Source organism: Cetorhinus maximus, chromosome 1, assembly GCF_964194155.1.
Source record: "Cetorhinus maximus chromosome 1, sCetMax3.hap1.1, whole genome shotgun sequence".
Classification (NCBI taxonomy): domain Eukaryota; kingdom Metazoa; phylum Chordata; class Chondrichthyes; order Lamniformes; family Cetorhinidae; genus Cetorhinus; species Cetorhinus maximus.
Window position 1 is genome coordinate 175,602,961 of NC_135879.1, and position 12,926 is coordinate 175,615,886.

The window sequence follows — 12,926 nt, forward strand, 5'->3', positions numbered from 1 at the left end:
AAGTGGAAGCATCTTCTCTATGTCTACCCTATCACATCCTCCTTCAGATACCATGCCCTAAGAGGATGTTGGCAACTATGGACTTCCAGTGGATTGGTCCATGATTGTGCATGGCAAAGTACTGCAGTGGCTTGGCATTGCCTTCTGTGGTATGGCTGACCAGGAAACTCTCCCACCTGTCATCAGGCACATTGGAAGGATATACAGGCTGAAAATCAACTTGTTGGCCACATTATGAATGCATTTTCCAAAGCCAATAAATCCTGAAGTGAGACTTGAACCACAGCTCCTAGCCCAGGGGTAGAGACACTACCACTGTGCCACAAGATCTCCCACCCTATCACACCCTTTCATAATCTTAATCAGGTCACTCCTCAGTCTTTTTTTAAGCCAGTTTGGTACTGTGTTATTCTAATGAATCTCTTTTGCACCTTCTCCGATGCCTCTACATTCTTTTTTTATATGGTGACTAGAACTGTTCACTGTACTCCGAATTTAGTCTAACCAAGGTTCTACACAAGTTTAACATAACTTCTCTGCTTTTCAATTGAATCCTTTTAGAAATGAACTCGAGTATTTTGTGGCCTCATTAACTTGCATTGCCACTTTTAGTTATTTGTGTACCTATATCCTGAGATCCTCCTGCTCCTCTACTCCATGTAAACACTTACTTTCAACTGTTGATGATTGTTCCTCCTGTATTTCCATCATATACTTTGGTTTTAAAGTCATGAATTTCTTAATAAATGTTATCCTCTTCCTCAGTTATTTGATCTATCAGGAGATAGATTACTGATATTTGTTAGATAAGAGTATCAAAGTCAATGGAGCATAGGTAGGAAAATGTAGCTGAGGTGCAGATCAGCCATGCTCCAAATGAATAGTGGAGCAGGCTCGAGGGGCCGAACGGCCTGATATAATCAAAAACAGGAAATGCAGGGAATACCCAGCCAGGCAGGCAGCATCTGGGGTGAGAGAAAACAGGTCGATAATCTTTTGTCAGAACTTTACCTAATATTCCTCTCATTGATCCAACATTTACAGTATCAATTTAAGTTCCCTTTTAAAGTGATGGGTTTTAAAAAGAACTGCTGAAATATTTCGATTTTGATGTTTCGTTTTACCAAGGAAAAAAAAAACCGGATTAGATAAGTTCCGAAGCAGTTATTCTTTATTAGGCCGAGAGTTGCTTCCTCCAATGTTTAAGTCTGGTCGGAGGAAGCGCTTTACTCTGTTGGCGGGGTGGCTGCGGGGCCGCCCGTCCCTTTAATCGGAAAGGTGCCGGCTCAAAGTCACGTCGACTGCATGCCGAGTGGCAAAGTCACGTTCTTGGAGATTGAAGTGGTTCGTGTGCCAGCCTGACAGGGGGTTTGGATCGATGCTTGGACGGCGGTGCAGGCAGACTGCAGTGTGGGCAGGGCAGCGGGTGGGAGGTAAGAGCCAAGGGCGGCCGGCGGGTTAAATCACAACCCCCTCCACCTTCCCCCTCCCCCGCTCTCCTCTTCCCTCTCCCCCCCTCACCCCCACCCCCACCTCCAGTCATTCCCACAGGAGGATGGGGAAGCAGGATGACAGGGGGAAGAATCAGAGCATCAGGATGAATGTTCTACCAGGAGGGGGAGCAGCAGAAACCGGATCCAACCACAACAAAGTCGAAGAGTCTTGCAGCAGTAGCAGCAGCAGCAGGGAAGCCGATCCGACCAAGGACATCACCAAATGTAACACCAACGGAGATTACAGATCGCCAGACAGTCCGCACTCACCTCCAATTGGCCATCACTGGCAGCAGCCTCCCGCCATGGAAGGCAATGCCAAGCAGACTTCCAGCATGGAGCAGAAAGCGGACGGTAATGTGGGGCCGGGGAGGATGGGGAGGGAAGCGGAGGACGAACCCAGCCGGAGCCGGCAGCAGCAGCAGCAGCAGAGCGGCAAAGAGCAAAATTCGGTTGGCTTTAAGGTGGATGCGGGAGTTGGGGGGGACGATGCGATGTTCGGCCAGGAAGGTGATGAATTCCCGCGGTACAGCGCTATGCAGAGTCACTTCAGCGCCCTGCTCCAGCCCGGGGTCAACAAGTTTTCTCTGCGGATGTTCGGCAGCCAGAGGGGAGTGGAGAAAGAGCAGCAGCGGGTCAAAACAGCCGGCTATTGGATTATACACCCGTACAGCGATTTTCGGTAAGTTTCCGATTCGCATCAAAATAACGGGGAGCCCACTGGGCTACATCCTTTTCTATAGACATTTTTTTAAAAAAAAATGCTTTCTAAAAGCTGAACTTTCTAGTTGTGATAGATCAGCCTGCCATTGCTGTTTGGAGAATTTCGATATTTCTGAGCAACAAAGTTGCCCGGATCGCAGCTCCTTGGATCAGATCATTTCTGTGCAGGTCATGTTGGTTAATCCATAGTGATCGATCCCAGTCCTTTGCACTGGGTTTGATCTGATTTGAACTGAATTTGGCACCGACAGCGTGTGAGTTTTATTGGGGACTAATCGGTCCGTTCGCACAGAATAAAGTGAGTTTGAAATATGCAAAATGATGTCTGTTGAAGCCGAGGCTTTTTTTTTTCTCAATAAAGTAACATTTTCAGAAAGAATGAGCGATGAAAGCGACAACTTTACACTCAGTCAGATAAACTGTGTACTGCCAACAAATTCACTCGATATTCTCTACCGTTCTCCCGTTTTATAAATGTCATTCTTGGCTTGTTTAGCTGTCATACGTGATCTGGGGGTGACTTTACTGGAACGACCCTTTTTTTACACTAAAACAAGGACGGGAGGGGAATGCGGTTGGGAAGTTGTGGCACAGCCGCCGGTTCCCGCCCTCACTCTGTAACTCTCCAAGGTAGCTCGAAAAATAAACCGCCCACAAACCAGCAGCAGCCCAGAAAACAGCTGGAAAACACTGGGAAAATCCCGCCACCATTCCACATCAAGACCGAATAGCAAACTTCCGACTGATCGCTCTCACACAATGTAAATAAAGAAGCTGAAAGCCGGTCAGTCAGTGAGTGAAGGTGAGTGAGGAGAGTTCCCGAGATGCTGACCATCTGCAGCCCCGGATATGACCAGTTCGGTTCTTGCTGCTGTCGAGAGACTCATACAAACGGCTGGAGTGGGGGGTGTGGGAGGCTTTTTGACCACAATCAGGGGCTCAGGAATATATGTTTCTTCCCATAACTGGGAGAAGGCTGGTCATTGATATTGTTGTGGTAATTTAGAAAATTGTTCTTGTCCATATGGGAGTACGCGAAAATGAACGCCTTCCTGAGAAGACGTGAGGTGAATGCACCTCAGATACCTCCCTCTTCCTCAATGTGGTTGAGATAAAGTCACGGGTTGGAGGTGGACACTTCTGAACCTGGTGACAGCTGCGAGGTGAACGGGTCCACCTCGGCGCAAGATTTGCTTGTTGGGCATTCACAGTCCCGGCGCCCAACCCGGCGCAATGTTTCTTTGGCAGCGCAATCTTCGGTTGCGGTGCGAAGGTGGAGTTGCCCACCTGGGTCGGTAAGCGGCCAAAGTGAAGCTTCACCCCTCCGAGAGGCGATCTTGTTTCATTCCAACATTGCGCCGGTGGTGTGGTGTAATGACAGTGCAACGCTCTGCTCTCAAACCTTTACAAACTGTGTGTGTTTTTTTTCAAAAGGAATGCTGCACTCACTACCTTCCTGTTTATTGAATTAACAGAAATGTCCGGGCAAACCGCTGTCCAGTCATTGAAACATTCCTCTGACAGGCGGAATCCGGGAAGCCCCACTGCAATCTCCATTTCCAGTGTGCAGCTCAGTCCTCCTCCAGTCCACAGTGAGAACACGTGGGGAGGGTCAACCTGTCTCCACGCTGCTCAGACGCTGGGTTACTGCAGTTACTTGGCCTCACCGCCCTTTTTTTTTGTGGTAGTTTTGGAGATCATGTACTGAATTATTTGTTCTAATTTATTTTTGCTGGCGTTATTTTATTTTTAAGTAGATAAGTAGAATTTTTAGATTTTATTTAGCATATTTTCCGGTTTGCACCTGCAAATGGCGATACTGCACTGTGTTACTGGAGGTACCAGTTTGAGACTGATGCCAAGCTGCCAGTGAACCGTGCGGCTGGTTCTGCATTGTTTTTAGACAGACAATTGAATCTTGCATATAATACTGTTATACAATGGCAGTACAAGTTTCTAAATGTTGGCAAAGAATTGATGTGATAACCCCCTATAAGCAGTGTTTAGTAAATTGGTCTGTTTGGGAATTCTTAAATTTTCTCGGCAGCAGTTGAAGCTATACTGCTGCTGGTGTAAAACTGAAGTGATGCAAGCCTGGCATGCTTCTGACCAAAATGTCAAATGCCATCTGTTTAATGACTTCACTCCCCAGTTACTGTGCAGTTTTTCTTTAACATGGCACAGTGAGGTTAAGACTACAATAGAATTTAATCAAGGCTAGCAATTATTTTAAAAGGCTGTTGCAATTTGAAGGGTTGTGAGTGTGTCATAAAATGCAAGAGCCAAGCTGAAGCAGACTGTAGTGTCACCTACCTTTGCAGTTGGGCTAGAACATGTTAATACACTCTCTGGTATTACTTAGCATAATTGATATGCTCTTTCTGATCTCAGATATGTTGTTTTTTTTCGCCAGTAAGGTGTTGTGTTTTAGCTTATGGCTCAGTTGGTAGTACCCTCACTTCTGAATTGCAAAGTTCTGGGTTCAAATCTTACTTCAGGTCTTGAGCCCAAAAATCAAGGCTGATATTCCAGTCTAGCACTGACACTGTATTGTTGAAAGTCTCATCTTTTAGGTGAGATGTTAAACTGAGGCCATATTAATCTGTTTGGGGTGGTTAAAAGTTCCATAGCACTATTTCATAGAAGAGTAGGGGAGTTCTGCCTGGTGTCCTGGCCAATATTTATCCTTCAAACAACATCACAAAATAATCTGGTTATTATCACACTGCTATTGTGGGAGCTAGCTGCTGCGCTTCCAACATTACAACAGTGACCATACTTCAAAGAGTACTTAATTGACTCTAAAACACTTTTGAGATATTTGGTGATCATGTAAAATGCTATATAAATGCATGTATTTTTTATTTTGTGGGAGGAATCCAATGATACCGATTCACTTTCTTCCCTTCCCATGCTGCTGCATTAGCTTTGGAATTTGCTTTTGAAAGTTTCCCTCATTCTTGTTCTAAAATCTTTTAGCAATTTTCTTTTTCTCAGTTGCCATCACTTATGTTTTCATTCACTTTTATAATGCCATTTCTGGCCCTTTGTTTCATGATTAACACACTCATAAACCCAATTTATGATAAAAGCAAAATACTGTGGATGCTAGAAATCTGAAAGAAAAACAGAAAATGCTGGAAAAACTCAGCAGGTCTGACAGCATCTGTGGAGAGAAAAACAGAATTTATGTTTCGAGTCCATATGACCCTTCTTCAGAGCTCTGAAGAAGGGTCATACAGACTCAAAATGTCAACTATTTTTCTCTCCACAGATGCTGTCAGACCTGCTGAGTTTTTCCAACACAATTTATGAATTTGTTACATGTAGGGCACAGAAGAGATCCTCCTGCACTGTGTCTCCCCTTTTCATGCAGTATTTTTCTTTGATTGTATTTTCACTGATGGTAATCACTGCCATTCCTTAATTATTTTATGATAAGCTTAATGCCTGTCCAATTTCAGGTGAAGTTCCTGAGAATATTTCTCCCTTTGCTCTTTTGCTTTTTCTCCCACTGCTGTTTTTGCATGTACACCGTGTCAGCTATTTTGGCTCTTTCCTATCCTAGACTTGTCGTTTATCCTGTTAATTTCTCTGTCTCTTGTTCACATGTACACTCATCTCCCACTATTTCTTACTGACCCAAACACCTCATCAACCTCTAGATCATGACTGACTGGATGTGACATCTAGTAATCAGTGTGCTACTTCTCCCAGCATTAGAACCATTACAGCTTGTGAGCTCCATTGAATTAAGTCACTCAATGGCTTATTTTTCAGTAAACAACAACTACTAAGCCATTTATTTCATCTGTACCATATGCACTGTAAGTAGCTCATCAAAAATTGTTGAATAGCCATGCCAGTGTTTATTCTCTTTCTACACAGTTGCAGTATAATATTTGAAAAATTTCAGCTTTTCAGTGTGCTGTCTTTTGCTGCTCCATTTATGCTGTTTCAGATCATTGCCACCCCAGTTGTCCAGTTTGAGTTAATTACTGCACCAGTTCTGCTGTTTGAATTAATTTCCAGCTGTGTTTGGCTTCATTGTCATTTGTGTTATTTGAATTCATTGCAGCATTAATGTGTTGTTTGAATGCATTACTGCATGAATGTGTTCGAGTTCATTACATTAGATGATATTACATAAAATTTATAGCACTGAAACAGGCCATTCAGCCAAACTTGTCTGTGGTGGTGTTTACTTCCCACTTGAACCTCCAATCACCCTACATCATTGAACTCTATCTTCACTTCATCTAACTCTATCTGCTATTAACTGATGGGGACCTGAAATTCCAACTAAAACATAATTTCTGAAGGCTCAGTGAGAAAATATACTGTGCGGTGTAGTACTGTGCAGTACAGACTAACAAGGTGGGATGTTCTCTTGCTTGTTTCTAGGTGTCAGCAGGATGATTTCCCTTCGTCAATTTAAAGGGGGAAACGGAAAATAGACCAGGTTTCCTACTCCTGAGCGCTATCCATTATTGTTGCACCTTGTGTACTGTTTGATTTCATTGCTGCGCTGTTTATGTTGTTTGAGTTCATGCAACAACAGTTTTGCTATTTGAATGAATTGCCAGTTGAGTTTTGATTTATTTCTGGACTGGTGTTTTGTTTGAGCTCATTGCCACATTATTTGTGAAGTAACAGAAATGTACAGGTTATTTCTCATTTCAGTGACCCTATCCGGAGAAACTTCACTGATAAAAGTAAACAGGTGGAGAGCAGTGCTTTATTGAAAGTAAAAAAGGAATATAGTGTCATGTGGCAAATGCTGGGTGTTCTAAGGTTAGATTTTTGAGGGTAATGCTGTTTCCAGTATTTTTCTAGACAATGTTATATGTTGGGGTGCCTTTTTTTACTGTTTATCATCTTTATTTAATATTCCAATGTGCAGTATTTTAACACCCATGCAATTACTCTTTACCATTTACAGTGGAAAATATTGCACTCCTTTGATTTTATTATACTTTAAAAAAAACGCTTTGTATAAACTCACCTGCAATCTTGTGTGGCAATTTGTTTTCAATAAGGGAACAGCCCAAATTATTTATTAACGCATTAAAAAATATTTAGTTCAAGATAAGATTATTCAAAAGTGTTCAATACTGTTTTCTACTTGAAACCTTTTCATTTGGTAAATGTAGATTTAAAACAGCCAATACCATGCTCTCATTGCAATTTGACAGCTATTATAGTTGCACAGTGGGACATGTGTTACCCTTAAGTTACCGTTCCCTTTTCTAAAGGCACCAATTCATGATCAGTTGTGGTTCCATGGATGCCAACAGACCTCATTTATCTCAGACAGTACTACCTATGTGAGTCGAGATTTTGAGGCTTTGGCGGGCATCTCAGACAAATTCCATCCTGTCTTTCCCCAATATTTGCATATAACTTCCAGCAGGGGTCACTAGATAGTGTTGAGGATCAGGATATCTAACTGTATTTCTGTATTTCTCATCCATCACTAGGCTACAGGCATTGATGCCAATTGTAGTGAATGTAGTGCAGATCTGGCTGATATCAATTTATTCAGAATTACTTACAGAACACAGAATCTACCTGATCTGTACACTGCTATGCTGGGCAATGTGTGTATCTACTAACCTATTGGGAGAGCTGCAAAGAATGCAACTGTCAGAGCTTTACAGTTACAGTACAGAATGAGAACTATCGCTGGCACGATGTTTTGCATTAGCCTAATTTTTAAAGCTACTAATCTTTGCTGCTCAATGCTGATATGTTTCTAACAGTTGAATGACTTAATGTACAAAAATGTCCTTCAGCTGCACTTCTGCAAATGGTCACTCTTATAAGGTTAATGTTTTGAAATCAACTGCATAGGGATTTGGAGCAGTAAAACCCAATCTCGTTGAAGCACTGTAGTGAGGAAAAATACATTTCTAGTTGACCTCACTCCAAGAGTCATAATCAATAATTTATAATGGGAGTTGAACATGAACTATAAATATTACTGCTGTGACTGCATTTCAGAGTAAGGGTCTCCTGGAAGGGGAGTAAAATGTATTAATATATTTATGTGATTCTTCTATTAAAAGACTGGTTACTTTTAGAATAAATTTATTTTAGTTTGCCTATGTGCAGAATCAGATGCCTGGTTTGATCCATGCTACATATGCAACTCACTGGTGCCTAACAATTTATTTGTATAAAACATTTATTTCAAAAAAGGATCTCAGACCAAACCCAGATGTATTTATCAGTATGAAGGAACAAGTAAAGCAATCAAAAATAAACTCAAGTTGCAAAGCATTGTAGTCAGAATTACAAAATCTTCTCCTTTATTCCACTTAAGACTGAGTTTTTTGGACCAAAAAGAAAAGAAAAATTTAATTAGACAAGATTGCACAAGACAAAATTTGAGTACTGTTTAGCTATTGCTAATTAGTTTTTTGGGTACTTTCAGTTTAGAAATATTTAATGTAAAGAGTAGTGAATGTATGGATTGTCAATTCGGGAGGTGGTTAACTGGACGATGGCATTGTTCAGAGTTATCCATAAATACTTCATTAACGTATTTTTATCATTATTCTGTCAATGTTTTAAAATTGTTTTCACTTTAACTACAGCAGAGGTGTGAGATAACAATAACATTTTCAATCACAATCCAGGCAGGCCAATGTAGGTTACAAAGTCAGCACAATGCTACTATAAGAGAGCTTACCCTTCTGAGATTTTGAAGGTAAATCCTCTGTTTTGTAGATTAAATTTACTCCCCCTACAAAATGAAGCAACAAGGAATGAAGTGCAATTATAGAATGATAATTGTATTGTCAAGAAAGCATTGCCTGAATGTGGAAAAGAAAGAATGCATAGAAATTGCTCTGCATCAGACATCAACTGCATTCTTCTTGGCAATAGGGTGAAAATTATTTGAATTTTGTAATAGTGCCTGGTTTATAGCTTGCACAGTGAACCCTATCGGGAGCCTGTGGTCTAGGTGATTTCATTAACAGAACTCATCCCATGCTGACGCTTTTTTCTTTCACCTTTAACCTGGATGAGGTGCTGCTGATGGCTGTGAAACTGATTTACTGTAATTTGACCGTGGTCCTTGTATGGCATTCTTATTTATGTATAAGTTGTAGAAATGTAAGTGGAAGATTAGCTGCTGGGTACAATTTTATAATTACCCATTATAATCAAAATTTTAATATTACCAAGATTGTGAATTATTACTGTCTTCTCCAGTAAAACAATGTTTTCAATAATTAATTGGATGTGTCTGCACTGGTACAAGAGGGGTGTTGTAATATGTGTAAAATATATGTGAGAGATAGGCTCAATTCAATCTTCACAGATTGGAAAAATCATATTCCAGTCAGATTTCTAGAAGTACTTCTAACCCTTTTAGGACTTGGGTGCTTATGGGACAACATGAAAAATCTATGGGGGGCAAAATTCGGCCTTTAAAATGGGCGCAGGGATCGTGATGTGGGATTACGAATTTATGAATTAGGAGCAGGAGTAGGCCACTTGGCCCTTTGAGCCTGCTCTGCCACTCAATATGAACATGGTTGATCTGATTGTAACCGCAACTCCACATCCCCACCTACCCCCAATCACATTTCAGCATCTTGTTTATCAAGAATCTACCTACCTCCACCTTGAAAATATTCTGTGACTGCTTCCATTGCCTTTTGAGGAAGAGAGTCCCGAAGACTCATTATCCTCTGAGGAAAAAAAAATGACCTCGTCTCTGTCTTCAATGGGCGACCCCTTATTTTTAAAAATTGATCCCTAGTTCTAGTTTCTCTCACAATAGGAAGCATCCTTTCCATATCCACCCTGTCAAGATCCTTAAGGATTAACCTATTCCCATTGCTTCCAAGGCAGGCAGTGCCCCAACTTAATGCCACCTGCCAATTAACATATTTCCAACATGTAGCCAGCATTAATCATCCAGTTGAGTCACTATCTGCCTTAGCAGTTGGTTCAAAATTGTGAGAGGCTAGCAACAGTTAAAGCTAGCCTGTACCACTTAAGGTTAGCCTGCACCTCTTAAACAACTGATTCTGACGAAACACTCAATGTCACAACATAGGAAAGACTGGGCTCTAAGATTTATGATGCTGTACTGGAAGCCTTGGTTGAGGGTATGTAGAGGAGGAGAAATGTGCTGTATTCACAGGAGTCAAGGAAGCCCTCCATGCTGACTCATAGAAGGCAGTAGGACCAGATAGCCGTGGTGGTGAATTCTAGGAGTCAAGCCCCAGAGACGTAGGTACAGTGCCGCAAAAGTTCAGTGACCTCACACAAGTGGTCAAGATCAGTGAATGCATCTTCAAATGCCATATCCAACCAACCGGATCACTAGCATCAGACACTGCTTAATGCACCACAACCCAATCACTCATCAACCAGCAATCTCTATCAATCAGGACTCATACCAAACAAAATACTGCAGATGCTGGAAATCAGAAATAAAAAACAGAAAATGCTGGAAGTACTCAGCAGGTCAGGTAGCATCTGGGGAGAGAAACAAAGTTAATGTTCCAGGTTTTTGACTTTTCAGCAGAACTGGGGTAAGTTAGAAATGTAATAAACTTTGAGTAAGTGAAAGGGGGAGAGTTGGAAAAAGAACAGTGGAAAAGGTCTGTGATAGGGTAGAAAGAAAGAGAGATTAAAGAGAGATTAAATGACAAAAAGTTTCATGGTGCAAGCCCAAAGGGAGCAGCAAATAAAGAAACAAAATGGTTGTTCAGGGGAAATAAACAAATAGGTCAGGCAGAATCTGTGGAGATCTGATACATTGGGTGGTATTTAATGGAGGCGATGGGGGTCTTGTCCTACAGCTAGAGAGCCAGCAAGAGCCCTATATCACCATGAGGGAAGTGATCCTCAGCCACTTAACTGGCCAGCGGCAGGCCTTCTCTGAGATCAAAGACGTTGGAAGCAGATGTCCCACCCACTGAGAGTTGTTGACCAATCAGAGGCCAGCAGCTCTCTGTGCTCATCAGTGCCAAGGAGCTGTAGTCACTGCTGGCGGCGCTGTGTTGGAGAGGCCTCGGATCAACAGGTGAGTGAGGTCATGGGAAGGGCGCATCCGCCCTCATGCCTTCTCCTCTCTCCCAGAAACATGATAAGGTCCCCCTTGTCCTCACTTATCACCCCACCAGCCTCTGCATTCAAAGGATCATCCTCCGCCATTTCTGCCAACTCCAGCATGATGCCACCACCAAACACATTTTCCCTTCACCCCCCCTGGTGGCATTCCGTAGGGATCGTTCCCTCCGTGACACCCTGGTCCACTCCTCCATCAACCCCTACTCCTCAACCCCCTCCTACAGCACCTCCCCATGCAAACGCAGAATATGAAACACTTGCCCCTTCACTTCCTCTCTCCTCACCGTCCAAGGGCCCAAACACTCCTTTCAAGCATTTCATTTGCATTTCCCCCAACTTAGTCTACTGCATTCGTTGCTCCCAATGCGGTTTTCTCCACATTGGAGAGACCAAACGCAGACTGGGTGACCGCTTTGCAGAACACCTTCAGTCTGTCCGCAAGCATTACCCAGACCTCCCTGTCGCTTGCCATTTTAACACTCCACCCTGCTTTCTTGCCCACATGTCTGTCCTTGGCTTGCTGCATTGTTCCAGTGAAGCTCAACGCAAACTGGAGGAACATCACCTCATCTTCCGACTAGGCACTTTACAGCCTTCCGGACTGAATATTGAGTTCAACAATTTTAGATCTTGAACTGTCTCCCCCATCCCTACCCCCTTTCCGTTTCTTCCCCCTCCTTTTTGTTTTTTCCAATATATATAGATTTTTCTTTTCCCACCTATTTCCATTATTTTTAAATGTATTCCACCCATCGTTTATTTCACCCCACCCCCACTAGAGCTATCTATACCTTGCTTGTCCTGCTCTCCACTCTTAATTAGCACATTCTTTTAAATAATATCACCACCTTCAACAGCTCTTTGTTCTTTTGTCTGTGACATCTTTTGGTTATCTCCTCCTATCACTGCTTGCTTGTCCCAACAACCGCCCCCCCTTCTCCCCTGCCCTTAAACAAGCTTATATTTCACCCCTTTCCTATTTCTACTTCGTTCTGATGAAGGCTGATGAAGACTGGAAACGTCAACTTTGCTCTTCTCCGCCGATGCTGCCAGACCTGCTGAGTTTTTCCAGGTATTTCTGTTTTTGTCATGGGAAGGTGGTCGCTGGATGGGAGAGAAGGGGGGTTTGGCTGAAAGGGCAGTGGGTGGTTCTCCACAATCCTCATCTACCCCCATCTCGATCCAGGGTCCCCCAATTAGGCATTGAGTGCCTGACGATGAGGCCTCCCTGGAAGCTCAAACAGCCTGCCAGAGTTTTCTATTTGGGCTCCCCTTCTGGAAACAGGCCACCTGCTGCTGCTTCGCTGGAATGAATGGATTGATCTAATGGACGAGATTGAGTAGAATGGGCTTATACTACCCGGAGTCAGAAAAATGAGTGATGATCTTATTGAAACATAAAATCCTTGGATTCTTAAATTCCCCTGGCTGGAGTGTCTAGAGCTAGGGGTCATAGCCTTAAGTGGTTATCTCTTTAGGACTGAGTCGAAGATGGTGGTGAATGGTTAGAATTCTTCTCCCCAGAGGACTTTTTTTTCCTTCATGGGATGTGAGCTCTGCTGGATGGGCCAGCATTTATTGCCCATCCCTAATTTCCCTTGCGAAGGTGGTGAT

At 42.7% G+C, this 12,926-nt stretch overlaps 1 protein-coding gene across 1 annotated transcript in view; it reads left to right on the forward strand.

Moving 5' to 3' along the window:
• Positions 1-1,630: 1,630 nt before the first annotated feature.
• LOC144685518 (potassium/sodium hyperpolarization-activated cyclic nucleotide-gated channel 1-like) overlaps positions 1,631-12,926 on the forward strand; it is a 324,879-nt gene continuing 313,583 nt past the window's right edge. Inside the window, exon 1 of the mRNA XM_078550109.1 lies at positions 1,631-2,175. Within this exon, the coding sequence (XP_078406235.1) occupies positions 1,799-2,175 (377 nt within the window). The 5' untranslated portion in view covers positions 1,631-1,798. The remainder of the gene's footprint in view (positions 2,176-12,926) is intronic.